Genomic DNA, 17841 nt, shown 5'->3' with positions numbered 1-17841 from the left:
GGGGGGGGGGTGAAACTATGATGTACACCTTCGAATTAATATAACTTTGGTATTTTTGGTATAGAAGCCTAATATTGGTCGACAATTTTTAAGGTTTCTAGAAAAAATGTAATTAAAAAATGTTATAGCAGTTTACATCTATTTTAATAAATAAAAATAATGCAATAACATTAATTGTATAAATAAAAATTAAAAAATGTATGTTTTACAAAAGTAATAACGTAAATGTGAATATACGCGTTTCAAGTTAAAATTACAAAAATTAGGGTTTGTGTCACAATTTTAGTGGTTTTACCAACAACGGCCACTAGGTGTCAACGGTTTGCTGCATACTCTTGTCACAAATTAATAAATTACTGTCACTGCATTATTATTAATGCAAAAAAGTTTTGAAATATGAAAACTACATTTTTAGAGCTTTCCAATGATACATAGTTTGTCAAAAAATGTTAAGATTTATAATAAGATATAGTGTTATGAATAAATAATAATTAATATGCATTTCTATGGGGCGAGGTCATGTACAGTAAAAAAAACTGCCACTACATTATATCTATCATCAGATGAACTTGAAATATGAAAACTACATTCTTAGAGCTTTCCAGTGATATATAGTTTGTCATGATTTTTTAGGTTTGGAGACGAACATTTTTAAGGTTTCTCACAGAAGTGTCTGGAGATGAAAATATTAAATAAAGAAAAAAATGTTATAGCAGTTTAAATTTATTTTAATAAAAAAAAATAATGCAATAACATATTAATTTTATAAATAAAATTATACAAATGTAATGTTTTACAAAAGTAAAAATAGTAAAAAAGTAGTTAAAATCACAAAAATTAGGGTTTAGGGGTTTTACCAACAGCGGTCACTAGGTGTCAATAGTTTGCTGCATATTCTTGTCACAAATTAATAAATTACTGTCAATGCATTATTATTAGTGCAAAAAAGTTTTGAAATATGAAAACTACATTCTTAGAGCTTTCCAATGATACATAGTTTGTCAACATTTTTGAAGATTTATAATAGTAGTGTTATAAAAAAATAATAATTAATATGCATTTCTAGGGGGGAGGTCATGTAAGAAAAAAACTGCCACTAAATTATTTCTAATATCAGATGACCTTGAAATATGAAAAGTACATTCTTAGAGCTTTCCAGTGATATATAGTTTATCATGATTTTTTAGGTTTAAAACAGGGTATTAGAGCTATACACATGTAAAAACAAATTGGGTCCACCTGTGGCCGTGTGACATTTTAGAAACTGACTCTCACTACGTCATCATTTTCCCAAAATGGTGATTAAATATCAAAACTAAACTCTTAAAGTTTTCCAATGATATAAGTTTGTTAAGATCGTTTAGGTTTAAGATAGGGTATTAGTGTTACAAATATATAATAACAAAGTGGGTCCACCTATGGATGGCATTTTCATTTCTTTACCAAAATGGTGATGATAAATGAAATTTACACTAGAGCTTTCATTTGATATATAGTTTGTCATGATTGGATAAGAATTCACATGCAAAACACTGAAGTAAACATAGGCGTCCCCCTGGCGGGACAGTGACATTTCTCAGGATCTAAATGTTTTGAGGCACGCTCTTTTCATAAATGAATCAATTACTCTCCCTACATAAATTATTTTATTAAACCCTGTTGAAATATGTATTCTAGAAGCTTAGACATTTCCAATGATACATAGTTTGTCGTGATAGATAAAAATTTACTTGCAAAATATTAAAGTGTCCCACTCACGGGACGGTGCCAGTTAAGGGGTTGTACATATTCAAAATAACCACTTGGATGGATTTTCTCTTTGCTTAATCAAATTTTTAAATGGCATAACCTTTTATCTATGCCACTCTAAAAATGCTGGGTTATAATCAACCCAGCGTTGGGTCAAAAAGGGATAAAATTGGGTTAAATTAAAACAGGAAATGTTTTTGGTTGACCTAACAATGGGTTAAAATAATCCAGCATTTTGGGTTTAAACAGCCCTTCAGGTTATATTACAATCCAACCGGATGGGTTGGTCCATTTTTGACCCAACGCTGCGCCGAAAATAACCCAGCATTTTTAAGCGCTCCGGTATTACACCGGTATTAGTAAATGAACAGCATACATGTTGGAGCAATACAACTAAACCTTCACCATAAGCCCATCGTGCACATCATTTGCAAAAACCAATACAATAAATATTATCCTCTCACTTACTGAAGTAAACAGTTGTTATAAATACTGATTTTGTATTTTGGGAGATAAAGAATAAAATGGTATTTTACATCAGGAGGCCTTTAGTACCCTACTGTTAACTGATTTGTTTCTGTTTAAAATACTCAACTTAGCTGTTCCCAAATACTTGTCTCAATTTATGAGGCAGAATTCACGAGCAAATTTGTTCTGTGTGTCAAACATGAATAATGCATCATGCAAAACTGCAAACTTGGGAACATTAGGGAGGAAGAATAGACAAATATGTCTAAAAAGATGTCAAGAAATCTTTTGGTAACAGATGGAAGGCATTATAGATACGTTTTGATCAAGTGCTAAAAAAAATTCTCATAGAAATACACAAATGAGATTTTTGCTAAAATTTAAACAGCAAAGAAATAAACAGAGAAAGCTAAAGGAGACTTTTGCTTACTGTAAATCTGCTTAACGTGTTCTATAGACAGTTTCAGCAGTAACAACATAAACAAGCGGCTTTCGTGGTCAACACGTAACTTCTGGTAAACTCTACAAAGATTTAAATAACACCAAAGTCATTTTAAAGTAGTTTATTTATATAACAAGGAAAATAAACAACACGTAGATATTCGACGAGGTATTTGTTTAAGAGTTCAGTTACAGTCAGACCATTAAACAAACAAAAAACCGGAAGTAAAGTTCAGACCAGATGCTTAATCGCATCACCGCACGTGCGTCAGATAAAAAAACGTCTATACACTGGAACGGTACAGTTACATTATAAGCGACTTTGTCGCAGTCGCTCGTCTCTTTCAAAAGAGGCGTTTCTATCACAAACAAATGAGTAACGTCCACTCCAGTAACTGACAAGAGACGCATGACGTGAACTCCACTCCTTCGTTCTCATTGGTAGTCGCTCCAGAAAGTCGCTCATCAGTTGCATAAAGTCATGGCGCATTTACACGGGGCGTAAGCGTTAACGCTTAACGGAAGGCTTGTCTGAAGCGTGGCCAACAGCCAATCACAGTGGCCGCTACACATGCTCTGTTCTTCCATAAACGTAATTGGCTGGCTCTGTCTAGGTAATTTGCATAAGGCGATCTGATTGGCTGACGCACGCGTTGCCGCTTGAAAAGTTGAGAAATGTTCAACTTCTGCCGCGAGCAACGGCACTGACGCGGCGCCGACGGATCCACAATTCAGTTCGGCAACGCATGACGTCACCCATTATAAGTGAAAGGGAAGCGTTAACGCTGACGCCCCGTGTGAATGCGCCGTCAAACTTCTTCACAACTTTGTCACGAAACTGGACACGCCTATCCAGCCGCCAATGATATCGCATCGCTTTGCTACTGCTAGTCGCATATAATGTAAATGTACCTTTAGGGGGCGTGTACACCAAAGCATTTAAACGAGCTGAAAACGGCAGGCAGACACTGACTGTGGGCACTTGCCAATGTTTTTTCAGCTAAGCACTTTTGTTGTGACATTTATCCTCCACTGTGATTGTACGTCCACACAAAACACGCTTTTAATGGTTAAAAACACGAGGTGGACCGCACTGCCTTTATTTAATTGACATCAGAAAAAAGCAGTGCACTGCGTTTTTTAAATTGCTAGCTGTCTTGTCACTCAAATATTGAAGCGTGAGCGCTCCTTTGCTATTAACCTTCATATTAGCACAAACTTTAAAAAGAGGGTGCTTGCTCTGACCTTGATCAAGGGTGAGAGATCCACAAACACCATGAGTTGTTCCAAGCATCTGTAAACTTCTGTCATCGCAATGGAAAGCCCACCTCTCTCATCATTCGATTGGACAATGAAAAAATTAATGACGTCGTGTGCTTTTCAGCTCAGAGGCACCTGCCACTGTATCCACCCCTAAAGAACCTTTCAGGCAACAGAAAGGCTCTTCAGTTGTTGGAACCATACAGCCAAAAATGGTTCTTTTATGGCATTATGTAGCACATTTACCTCCTAAAACTGCCAGCCTCATCATCACACTTATTTTAAAAATCTATAAACTCAGCTTTTTAAGCAGTGCGATCAATTTTGTATTCATATGACATATTGACTACAGTCTTATATCAGAGATTTGAACATCAAATCCATTTACCACGATATTAAAGCTATGCTATCTATATTCATTTCATAGCCCCACTGTTTATTTTGTATTTCTAATAAGAAATTTAAAGAGAAGTAGCTGCGATAAGGTTGATACATAACTTAAACTAAAATCTATAAGCCACGATATGTAAGATTTTTGTAATAAAATATCCATAAACCACTTGCACACTGTGATATATTTCATGAAGTTAGCGTTATCCCAAAAGTTACCAAGGATTTGTGAATCCAGAGAATATGCTTTTTTTAATAATGGCTCATCCCTTGTGATTGTTGCCTGTAATTAAAGGGGATATATCATCAAAATCAGACTTTTAAGTGCTATAATTGGGTCCCCAGTGCTTCTATCAACCTAGAAAATGTGAAGATCAACCCAGTAACTTAGTTTTGGTAAACCATTCTCTGCAAGCATGTAAAAAATAGGTCACTGAAAATTGGCTCCCCGTGATGTCAGAAGGGGATAATACCCCTTTAGTGGCATTTAGTGTAGAGATCAGCTCATTTGCATTTAAAAGGACACACACAAAATCAGCACATTTTTGCACACACCTACAGTACAAAGTGGCAATTTTAACATGCTATAATAAATTATCTATATGGTATTTTGAGCTAAAACTTCACATACGTACTCTGGGCACACCAAAGATTTATTTGACATCTTAAAAAGGCCTTGTGAAATTTAAGTAATAAAACCCCTTTAAGTAATATCCACCCTATCCTCAGTTTCCGGTTGCAAAACGCGTGAACAAATACGGAAGTGGTCTATCACGCAGCTGTTGTGCCTTGCAGATAGTTCATTATACGATGACATAAAATAATGTGATTAAACGCTAAAACAACATCTCCCATCGCTCCATTCATAACTTCATTAGCTTCACCTTTGTTATTGTTTTGAAAATGTGACCTCTTGTGGTGAAATCCTACATGTTGTGCCTTTAAGCTTCTAAGCTATAAGAATAACCTTTAACCTGAGCAATAAACTTTAACCTTGGGTTTACTCTCACGAGACAAACCAAATACACAACATATACACAGAGAAATCAGTTCTTGAAAATGTTTTTTTTTTTTGAATGTGTAACAGACCCAAAAACTGCCGATGATGGTTCTTAGATATTTATTGCTCTTCTGCAAGCAAATTATAGTGAACGATCTATGTGTCCTGATTCTGAAGTCTGTCTCCCTTCATCACAGTTCCTCTCACTAGGCCTGTAGAGACTTGAGGTGAACCATACGTTACTGTCCACAGACAGCACACTATTTCAAATGAGATGCTTACCGAGCATAAACAAAACACAATGGCTTGACTGCAGGATGCTAAAACTCCCACTATTAAAAATAAATGTCTCTTTGTCAGTGTACCAGCTTCCATAAACATCCATTAAATCTTCTTGTTGCACAAAAGCTTCTTTGTCTTGAAGTAAAGTTAAAGTCTCGAAAAAAGATAAGATAGTGCTTCTTTTAAGAAACTTTGACTCAAGTTCTTTTTGGGAACCATATTCATCTATGGCATTGCTGTAAAACAAAATTTTTTTGCACCTTTATTTTTAAAACTTTAGCATCTTAAAGGCGTGTTTGTTTAGGTGTTTTCAAATATCGACATTGGCTTTCAAAGATCATGCACCCTGCCTTTAATCTGTATCTCAGTTGATAGAACACAGTGTTAGCAGCACAGAGGTTGTGGGTTCAACTCTGAGAGAGCACACATACTGATAAAATGTAAATTGTAGCTTAAAGGGAAAGTTCACCCAAGAATAAAAATTCTGTCATTATTTTCTCATCCTCATGTTGTTCTAAACCTGTATGAATTTATTTTATCTGATGAACACAAAAGAAGATATTTTGATAAATGATGGTAAGGACACAGCTGATTGTGTTCATCAAAATAAAAAACAACATGAAGGTGAGTAAATGATGATAGAATTTAAATATCTCAGTGAACTATCCCTTTAAATGCACAGTTAGTCACTTTGAATTAAAGCATCTGCGAAATGCCACTTTTAAAATGGTAAAAAATCTTTTTAAAGGTCACAAAACAATAAAACGTTGCTATAAATCATGCAATTCAACCTTCGGAATTTCGGAAGTGACTTAATTTCATCCACATGCAAAATTTTGGAGATTCAAACCGTTGCAGTCTGCATATGAAGAGTTTGGTTCCAAAGCACAATAAATCCATTTTGACTAATTTCAGTAACATGTATTCTATACCAAGAAAGTGACAAGATGAAAAACACTAAATGCTTTAACACTTTAAATCCATAATTTGATTTTCAAAGATACAAACTGATTATTTTTTCCACAAAATGCAATACATCCATGTTTTTTTTTTCAAAATGCTATAAATCTATTGAATCAATATATAAATGTGCATTCATCTTTGCCATGTTATATTCATTTAGTTGACTAGTGGTACACTGATTAAAAAAATTAACATTATTGGCATTAATCAAAACACTTACTTTGTCATATTAAGAACACTGTCATTGCTGCTGTTATACTTGGGACGTCGTCGCTAAACTTTTTTGGCAGCCATCAGCTGTAAAATGTTCTGCTTGATTTTCGTTGAGTTTGAGTAAAATAAAATAATGGAAAGTTTTTCATAAGATCCTCTGGGGTCAATGTGTTAGCATGACAGAAGCTTGATGCTGTCAGGAGAATAAGCAACAGCCGACATTTTCCGTCTCCCGAGTGCCTTTCACGTTAATTATTCGATTTTGATGGCTTACGTTTCTTCCTCGCCACAGAAAACCACCACAGGTTTAACAATGCCATCAAAGTATTATTTTGTTTTTGTGTGTTTGTCGATCACGAAGTACAAAGTAGATGAGGAAAACTAGGATTCTGTGTGTATTCAAAGCGCCATTGTTGTTTACAATGCGTGGAATGGTGCGCTGTGATTTGTTGAGCGGATTTATTGCATTCTGCAGAGAAGGAGGACGGGCATTTATCGTGTTTTGGGAAAAGTGGAGAAAAGATAACACAATAACACGGCGGATATCGGATTTTGCGTAAAATTAAGAATTTACTTTTTAATACTGACCTGATACAATACTGAGTTTGGCGGTAACTATTTTTTTTTAAATGGCGTTTATCGCGTTTTGGAACCAAACTCTTTATATGTTGGCATGAAGATTTTGTTATCCATGTCTACTAAAGACCACACGCTGGTGAGGCGGACACATATCAAACCACCCTTCTTGTACCAGACAGACGCTGGAGTTCTGGTAAATGAATGTATTCATGTTTAGATTTAGAGGTGGTTGTGAATCCTAATGAGTCTCTAAACATCTGTTTTATGAGGTGTGACTTTATCTCTGGTGTGTGTATGTGAGAAAGAGAGCTATTTCTGTTGATATACACGCTGTGAATATACAAACCATCCATCTCGAGTGAAGAGCTCAGCGGAGCTCTGTTCTGCTCACCCAAATGTTGTTTGAAGGCCCGTGGGCATCATGTTCAGGGGATATGCCTCATTATTTCGGTCTGACTCAGGCGTACTGCTTCTTATTGCCTTGTTTTCTCATCAGAAACCTTTCTGAACCACCATAGCTGACCTTCATCACAGGAAAGACGATGGAGGGCACAGTTTGCCAATTTCTGAGTCGCAATTATTCATATGTTGCACCGCAGACAGAGGTGAATCACTTTCCACAGACAGTTTGAGAGAAACTGCATTATATTGGGATGGTTGAAAAGCATAAAACAATGACCTTCACATCACAAAAATTTATGAAGATAATGGGAAAACAATTATTCCCTCACCTCCACCATCATTCACCTGCCAGGCGGATGTTATGGTTTGGTCGTTATATGTTTTACTTGCATCATCAACCCAACACCTGTCACTCACATGCATCAGGGTCCATTAACAAGTCTTTATCTTTAAAGAATAAAACGATAAAATAACAGCCTCATGCAAAGTATTTATTTTGGAAACCAGAAATCATCATAATTTTTCCTTCAGATTTTCTTTCCCAGAATGCTTTGGACGAGGCTGTTATTTTAGTTTTATTCTGTAAAGATAAAGACATGTTAATGTTTAATGTTTAATAGAGCCCGACCGATAAAGGATTTTGAAGGCCGATACCGATACAGATGTTTGTTGGTTTTAAAATCCGATATTCCGATAAATCGGCCGATTTTTTTTTCAGAAACGCGCAATACTTTAACAGATTTCCCTAACATTAGTTATTTGTAGTTATCTATGAGTTTTAACTAAAATAATATGATAATGCATTTTAAAAAGAAACTTGTTTCTTTTATTGTTACAACAGAACAGAGGAACATCAAAAATTATTGACAGTAATAATTACAAAAAATAATGATGACATTATTACTATCATCATAATTTATATTATCATTAAACAAGATATAAGTCACTCCTAAATGTTTGTGTGTGTGTGTGTGTAATAATTAGTCCCTATATTAACTTATAAGCTATTATTACCGTATATACCAGAATATAAGACGCCCCCCCCCCCCCATTTTCCAAACTTATTTTTGGGTTTTCACCAGAAAATAATTTAATTTTAATTTTTTTATTCTCTCTCTCTCTCTCTCTGCATCTCACGCATTCACACCTCTCTCTCTCTCTCTCTCTCTCTCTCTGCGTCTCTGTGTTTCATACTCATTTATTGGCTATTATGAATGCCGATACCGATAGTTTGGAAAAATGCCTAATATATTGATATATCGGTCGGGCTCTAATGTTTATTTGACTTTGAACAAACTGTTTGGCAGTACGTAACATAATTTAAATCTACAGTAAATTACTGGCAAACAGCTGCACAACTACAGCTATTTTTTTACAGTAGACCTGGCATAGTCCGGTTATGAGTAGCCCACTTCTAGCCAAAAATAAATAAAGAAATTTGGTTGTAAATTACATAAATTTTAAACTACAGTAAGTTACTGGCAAACAGCTGCCAGTAATACTGTAATTTCTACAGAAATTTTTAACAGTGAACCTAGAAGGTGAAATGATGCCTATTGTTTGCTGGGTGTATATGGGATTGAGCCACACCGTCTACACACTGTCATCATCTATGATCATAAAACCCATTGAGCTCTGATGAAAACAACTTGCAAATGAATGCAGGAAAACACAAAACTTGTTTTTATGTTCTGTTATTAATATTTTATTTAGGGAGTCTAGGCTAATTTCCATGAACCTTTATTTCAGTACGCTCCTCTGAGGCCATGCACTGTTTCTTGTTCCTATGGAAACCTCAACCTTGCTTTAGTTCAAAATAAAGTCTGTATTTCATTTCAATTTCAGTCTCTGTTAAATAAGGCAGTTCATAGATAGCTATTGAATACGGAGACAGCAGGATGTGGCTCTCTAGCAATGGGTTCAGACTCTTAGCATGCATTCATAAGCTACAAGGAAGCATCAACAATATGGCACAATATTTTACAAGGTCTCTCATTAGATTTCTTTAAACACTGATCTACATTGACACTATGATTGCGTTCTGGAAATATATGTCGGGTATGGCTATTAAGGTTTTCCACAGCAGATGAACGACAAGAAGTTTATAGGTTTCAAATATTTCCGGCTAATTAAGTCGCATATGTCATAAGACGATAGGTTGATTAGCATATTCTCTCTCAGTAGCATCTTTTAAACTTTGTGAGTTTGTGAAAGGCTTGTTTGAAGTCGTCGTTGAAGGCAGTGTAAATGACTGGGTTGATAAGCGAGTTCAGGTATCCCAGCCAGGTGAAGACATCAAAGAGCACAGGATGAAACCAACAGTCTTTACAGATCCCCATCACCAGAGTAAACACGAAGAATGGAAGCCAGCACACAATAAATGCCCCCAGGATAATCCCAAGGGTTTTAGTGGCCTTCTTCTCTCGGGCGGCACAAAGACGCTTTCTTTCCAGGACGCTATCGGCCAACTTAACTTTCACACTGTTCGTGAACAGAGGAGATCCACCTCCACCTGCTCCACCCGCTCCACCCACTCCTCCACTACTGGGATGAATCTGTCCCTCTTGATTCGACGTGGAGTTGAGGGAGCAGAGCGATGAGCCGGTCGAGTTTTGGATGAGTTGTGCTGCTGTAAAGCGCTTCCCGCTCGTTGCTGGCGTTTTGAAGATCCGTGAACGAGCCGCCACGTATATACGGCCGTACAGAATGATCAATAGAACGGTTGGAACGTAAAACGCACCAAACGTAGAGTACAGCGTGTACGAGATCTGGTCCGTGTTCACCATGCATTCCGTTAGCTCCTCGCTAGCCTTGGCTTGCCTCCAGAAAAGAGGAGGCATAGAAATAGACACAGAGATCACCCACACTACGGCGACCATAATTGCCACCCTCCGTATGGTACGCCGCTTCGAGTACTCCAGAGCGTCAGTTATAGCCCAGTATCTGTCCAACGCGATCACGCACAGGTGCAGGATCGAAGCCGTGCAGAAAGTTATGTCGGATGATAGCCAAATATCGCACACTATCTGTCCCAGCGTCCAAGTCTTACTGACCGTATACACGATGCTGATCGGCATTACCAAAATAGACACCAGCAAGTCCGTCACTGCGAGAGAGCCTATCAGGAAGTTGGCGGGGGTGTGAAGCTTGCGGGTAAGAAAGATGGTGGCGATCACAAAGGCGTTAGACAGAGCGGTGGCAAAAGTGACTATTGCTAGCATTGCAGAGATGGAGATCTGAAGGCTAAGGAGTGTGGCATCATCCAAGGGTTCCAGGGTTGTGGGACTGACCGTAGCATTGATGAGGAAAAACTCATCTGTGCCGTTGAACGGATCCATAATGCATAGTTCATCTGCTGAATCTTGTTATTGGTTCACATGAGCTACGCATGATGTTGACCTGAAGATACAATTACTCCATAAAAACTAAGAGTAATATATATTTCATGCTTGCAGACACTATAACTTTGTATATGTATTATGTAAAAAGTATATGTATTCCCTTAATGGTCTGATCCCCTCATTATTTCGTTTAATGTCCTTTATTTTACTATATAGATGTGGGATTCCTTAATTTCTGCTCTTGTGAATAGCTGGAAGACTTTTTAATTAATTCCCCTGTGTTTTGGGACTAATAGACCAGAGTATTCCCTCATTCCCGGTAGTTTGCGGATAGTTGCAATTGCTATAGAAAGCTGATACAGTCTCCCAAAAGACAAAAAGGTGCACATTTAAAGCTTTAAATATTGTCCAGAGGAAGATGTAAGTCCACATGAAAAGTGCCAAGCATGGTACCGCAAACTCTGTTGGACTTACTTCAACCAGAGGTGGTCTTCAAATGAGGGGACCTGGAACAGAAAGAAAAGAAGAGTGAGGACTTTGAAGAGCACTTTATGATTTGGGTCTCTACACTCACTAGTGGTTATATACTGAAAATGTATTTGAAGAAAACATGCAAATTTTATTTAAAAGAGCCCTTGGTGCTCTCATTAACTGCTGAAGCGGAAAAACCTACACACACATACATCCACAATATACCACCATGATTTCCAATACAATTACAAGCTAAGAACAAGGTCAAAAGTACAATTTATACTTCTGCGTAGAACCTACGCCATAGGCTGTGCATAGCTGACACGCACTTCTGTAAAAATTTAACAACGCATCCGTTCTACGTGTCACTTTGTACTTGCCGGGTAAATAATGCTGCGTTGGTTTTTCTAATATGCATTTCCGATTGATACTTAACAACTCACGCTGCAAGAAAAGTTGTTGTCTATTCATCTCCATCACTGCTGATTAGGGCTGGGTATCGATTCAGATGTTCCAGATCGATTCAATTTCGATTCACAAGCTATCGATTCGATTTCGATTCTCGATTTAATTTTCGATTCCAGTTCTTGGGTCGGTTTGTATCCTCGATTCAACTCAATGAATATAGATTTAATACAAATACTATATTAATAAAAAAGAACAGTGAACATAAGTTTACAAGTGGGTAATTAATAAAAACAAATTAAAAGCCACAACACTATCGTTGTCGTCTTGCTTGTGAAATCTAAAATGCTTCCATACCTCTGATTCCATAGCCACTTTTTATGTGAAGGTGGCATCAATGTCGATGAAGCAGCTAAAACCGCCATTTTAAGCACTGAATGAAAGAATGACAGGCTCCTTGGTAACATTGCGCAAGGGAAAAAAAAGGGTGACATCTAGTGAAGAAGACTAGTAATTTGATTAACGTTAATCTTACGTTCAATGTTTGCAGAAAAAAATATGAAAAAAATCGATTCTGCTCTTTGAGAATCGATTCTGAATTGACCACGTTATAAAAAACGATTAATCGAAAAATAATGTTTTTTGCCCAGCCCTACTGCTGATGCTTCTCCAGCAACTTACACAACATACTGCTGCTTCATTGGCTTTTGCCTTCATAATGTAACATGTCCGTAGACTAGTGATCTGCATGTGTAATTGCACATTGACATGAACAGCGATGCAGAAGTAAAAATGAAAACTGTCGCGGAGCTTATGGCGAAGAGGTTACGGTGTAGGTCCTACGCAAAAAAATAAATAGCCCTTAAACGATAACATTAGCTACAATGGTAACGATGGCTTCATCCAAAAGCTTAGGCAGCTGACATGTTGCCTTTATGCCTCATGAGTCAATGACTTCGGAGGCATGAAGGCAACTTCAAAAAATGCTTTTGGATAGACTTCATAGGCAGCAAAATGGAATTCTGTTTGAAATATAAGCAGAGAGTGCCTCTGTGATAACTAAGCACATATTTGAAAACTACAATACTAATTTCTCCCTGAAATGTAATTAAACGGTGTAAAAATATAACTTTATTTACACCTTGGCCGCCATTTTATTTTTTCGAACTCGACCAAGCTTGACCAATCACATTCTCCGGAGGTATCTCAGAAGACAGGAAGTAAACCTAACATTGGATTCGGACATGACCTGATGCCTTTATGCCTTGGAGGGTTAGGACACAGCCTATATTAGCATCAACACCACCAGACAATAACATTATATTTATTCGCTTGCATGCCGCATTATTTGCAGAAATCATTACAAACTTTTAATGGCATTAACTAACATAGTTATATATGATGTAATATTTCCTTAAATATAAACTTTTACAACATACGCACAACCGGCGCAACGTCATAGAATGTCTCTGAACAGGTTCACGCCCACTTTTGGGGGGAAATCGCACTAGACGTTCCATTGACTTCCATTCAAAATAGCGGAACAAAGCAACCTTCGTACACAGCCGGCAGGCGTAAATAACTTATGAAATCAATCAGATTAAACACGTTGAGTAATTATCTGTCCACCCTGCCGGCCATAGAGCGCGAAAGATACATTAACACATTTAATTTGGTCAATATAAAAACATGTCTCTTTCATTCTCCCAGCATCAAATTTGTGTAACAACGCTCCCTATTGGCCAGAGGTGTCTTACCCGGACATTAAACACGTACCTCATCAAGTCAACAGGGAAGCAAGTGAATGATTTTACTTCGTATTTGAAAGTTACTTCGTATTTATTTATTATGTCTTTATATTTAGAGTAATGAGTGCACTTTTCCTTCCAGCCATACAACTAACTGGCTTAGCGATATTTCCAGCAATCACTGGATGGCGTTGTTACACAAATTTGACGCTGTGAGAATGAAAGGGACATGTTTTTATATTGACCAAATTAAATGTGTTAATGTATCTTTCGCGCTCTATGGCAGGCAGGATGGACAGATAAATACTCGACATGTTTAATCTGAGTGACTTCACAAGTCATCCACGCCTGCCGGCTGCGCAAAACCGCTGCCTTGCTCCGCCATTTTGAATGGAAGCCAATGGAGGCGCTGCTTTTTTAACCCCCGAAAAGGGGCGGTGACGAAATTTACAGTCAAGTTCCCGGATGTGCCGGTAGTCCGTATTGTTTTACAATGCTGTTCTTGTTGCAGATGTAATTAACACACTTTATTTTGTGTATCGCTTTAAATTTGAATAGATTTCACTGACGTTCCGTAGTTTATAATTTATCAGTTGGCAAAAAATAGGTCCGACAGTGATCCCTATGATATCGCTCCTTGTATCGTTATAGTTGTGGTATGAGCTTGCTATTATCTTTTTTATTTAGAATGATTTTTATAACTAGTTATTGTCTATCACTGTTGGGGGTAATGCATTAAAAGTAACTTGCATTACGTAATAATATTACTTTTCTGAAGTAACGAGTAAAGTAAGGTATTAGTTTCTAAATGTACAAATTAAAGGCGGAGTGCACAATGTTTGAAAGCCAATGTTGATATTTGAAATCACCTAAACAAAAAAAAACGCCCCTACCCAAATAGAATCTGGACTTTCTTTTGATAGACCCGCTCCACACATACGCAACCCCAGCAAGGATGTCGGTTAGTAGACATGCCCCTTATTGCTGCTACAAGTGTGTTTTGGTAGTCGGCCCAAATCCCTTTTCCAAAGTGTTTTTTCAAACGTCATGACTCCACCTTTAACCCATTTGCGCCTGATTCTGCGCGCCGAAACATTACATCTAATGCTGGTGCACGCAGCATCAGGCGCAAATGGGTTAATATTTGAATTACTTTTTCAAAAAAGTAATGCGAGTTACTTTTCAGTTTAATAAATTTGGTTTAAAAAAACAATAATGTACTGAATTAAACTGAACGCAGTCATGTAGAATTATGCACTCTATGCATGCGTGCATGAGTGGGAACAGTTTGAGTCAGAAACGAAGATGGCAGGCCAGTGCTGGACATTTTTGCGATGAAAATATGCAGTTTCTGAATCCAGAACTTCTCAGTCATAAAAAAACACCAGCAAGGCCTGAAAGAGATCAAGCCTCAGCCAACAAAAAATAAAGCAAAAGTAACTTAAAAGTAACTTAAGTATTACTTTCCATGAAAAGTAACTAAGTAACGTAATTAGTTACTTTTTTGGGGAGTAACTTAATATTGTAACGCATTTTCTTTTAAAAGTAACTTTCCCCAACACTGTTGTCTATAATGTGGATGGTGCAAATGATTGAATCAGGGCTAAAAGACAGCATGTGTTAATCAGTCATCCAGGATCGATCTCAATGTTCCCATCTTTTCTAGTTATTTATTCAATGTTAAACATTGAGAAGATAACTTTAGTCCGAGTTCATGCAGAGTATTACACTAGCTTCCCATATGCCGTATCGGGCATTTCAATTCCCAGAGCTCTTGATCTCCTTACCTCTACCCTCCTTACTTCTACATATATAAAATCTCAAGGGCTTCAAATTATTTAACATTCAAGAAATTGTGCTAATTAAGAAGTTTTCCCTTCTTACTTGGGTTATAAATAAATGTTCTTTTTATAAATATGAAAAGTTTTTGCCTTAGTTAACATAATTTCATTCCTTTTGGCTCTCTTGTTGTAAGGCCCTAGTTCTGATTGATGAGTATCTCGAGGATTGTGCCTCATGGGGAAACCTGTCACCATAAAGCTACCGTTCCTCTGTCTGACTAACATCACGCTGTGACACCCGCAAGCGCTCTGCTTCTGTCCTGATGGGAAAAGAAAGCAAACCGCACGGCTCACTCTACAGCCATCAGGTCACACATCAGTCAAATCACCTGCCAACATCTTCACTTCGGCACCGCCAGCCTCCAATAATATACTCTGCAGAGATTTCTGATATTTCCTTTCTTCGAGGGCTTGTGTGTGTGTGAATAGGAATGCCTAAATATTTATAGAAATGTCTTGCCTGTCCTACCTCCCTACATGAAATGAAGTAGGTGATGCTGTTTAGAGCCAAACATTCAGATCTCCTGTCTGAAAAATTCATATTTATTGTCATTTTCAGGGTTCCCACACCTTAGTTAGCTTCAAATTCAAGGACCTTTCAAAGACTTTCCAGGTCCAATACCCTCAAATTCAAGGACTAAATGTGGGGCCACATTTCAAGTGAGATCAAGGTTACATTGTGTTACCTTTTAAGATACATTGTTACAGTTCCCTTTTGAGGGAACTCGCGCTGCGTCACTGCGGTGACACTTTGGGGACGTCTCCAGTAGTAAGTGCGTCTGAATGTGTATATCAAATTCAACCAATGGTGAAGCTTAATGACAAAGACAGGGTGACGCTGGAGCCAGGAAGTATATCGCTATCTGAAATTTTGCCAAATACGGCGTTACAGGGACGCAGGAAGTATGGCAAGGGAGACACAGCACAGTTACATACGTAATCCGAGACATTTTCATGTGTCAAACACTGCAAAAAAGCATTTTGGTATGAACCAACATTCGCTTACAGACGATATAAGCATTTAAAGCGAACAGTTTAGCAAGTGTGCTTAAAAAGTCTCGAATTTTTATGATATTATCCTACACTACACAAGGAATAATATGGATACTTTCAAGGATTTCAGGAACCCGTAGGAACCCTGCATTTTTGTACTATAATTGAAAACCCTTATATGTGCAGAATAGATCATATATGCCAGTGAGACAGATTTGATGTGTTTTTGGTATGCAGTATTGGTATCTCATTCAAGGCACTCACAGAATCGGGCAAGGCATCACTTATCTCATTTGCAGGTGGGTGAACTAACACTAAATAACCTTTGATCAGATTAACTAGCCCAAGGCTCTGTTGCACAAAAATCAATAAGGATGCTTTTAAATTAGTGTGCATGCTCTAGTGTTAAAGTGCAGACAAATGGTGTAGACAACAGCACCTTAACACCACAGTCTGTAAATTGTACCACAGTAGGAGATTGACATTTTAATGAATTAACTAGATAGAAAAGTTTGTTGACAAACTTTATGTTGGCTTGACAAAGCGTAGCCTGTACGTTTAAAAAGGTTTGACAGATGTATAGTTTAGTAGGCTATCTGGCTGTTAGTATGTTTAAGTATGAAGCTAGCCTGATTTAGCACGAAGCTAGCATGATTAGCCTGAAGCTAGCATGAAGCTAACATGATTAACATGAAGCTAGCATCAAGTTAGCATGATTAGCATGAAGATAGCATGATGCTAACATGAAATAGCATGAAGCTAGCATGATGCTAACATGAATTAGCATGAAGCTAACATGATGCTAACATGAATTAGCATGAAGCTAAATTAGCATGAAGCTAGCATGATGCTAACATGAATTAGCATGAAGCTAGCATGATGCTAACATGAATTAGCATGAATCTAGCATGATGCTAATATGAATTAGCATGAATCTAGCATGATGCTAATATGAATTAGCATGAAGCTAGCATGATGCTAACATGAATTAGCATGAAGTTAGCATGAAGCTAGCATGATGCTAACATGAATTAGCATGAAGCTAGCATGATGCTAACATGAATTAGCATGAAGCTAGCATGATGCTAATATGAATTAACATGAAGTTAGCATGATGCTAATATGAATTAACATGAAGCTAGCATGATGCTAATATGAATTAGCATGAAGCTAGCATGATGCTAACATTAATTATCATGAAGCTAGCATGATGCTAACATGAATTAGCATGAAGCTAGCATGATGCTAACATGAATTAGCATGAAGCTAGCATGATGCTAACATTAATTATCATG

General features: G+C 37.3%; 1 protein-coding gene across 2 annotated transcripts in view; it reads right to left on the bottom strand.

Annotated features, from left to right (window-relative positions):
- Positions 1-9343: 9343 nt before the first annotated feature.
- The window catches only part of htr1d (5-hydroxytryptamine (serotonin) receptor 1D, G protein-coupled), a 38979-nt gene continuing 30481 nt past the window's right edge, over positions 9344-17841 (bottom strand). For both annotated transcript variants that reach the window (XM_055172991.2, XM_055172990.2), the window contains one exon: positions 9344-11594. In XM_055172991.2, coding sequence (XP_055028966.1) covers positions 9925-11085 — 1161 coding nt within the window. In that variant the 5' untranslated portion in view covers positions 11086-11594 and the 3' untranslated portion in view covers positions 9344-9924. The remainder of the gene's footprint in view (positions 11595-17841) is intronic.

This window comes from Misgurnus anguillicaudatus, chromosome 7, assembly GCF_027580225.2.
Source record: "Misgurnus anguillicaudatus chromosome 7, ASM2758022v2, whole genome shotgun sequence".
NCBI lineage: Eukaryota > Metazoa > Chordata > Actinopteri > Cypriniformes > Cobitidae > Misgurnus > Misgurnus anguillicaudatus.
The sequence above is the reverse complement of the archived record's forward strand: the minus strand, read 5'-3'. Positions and strand labels throughout refer to the sequence as shown.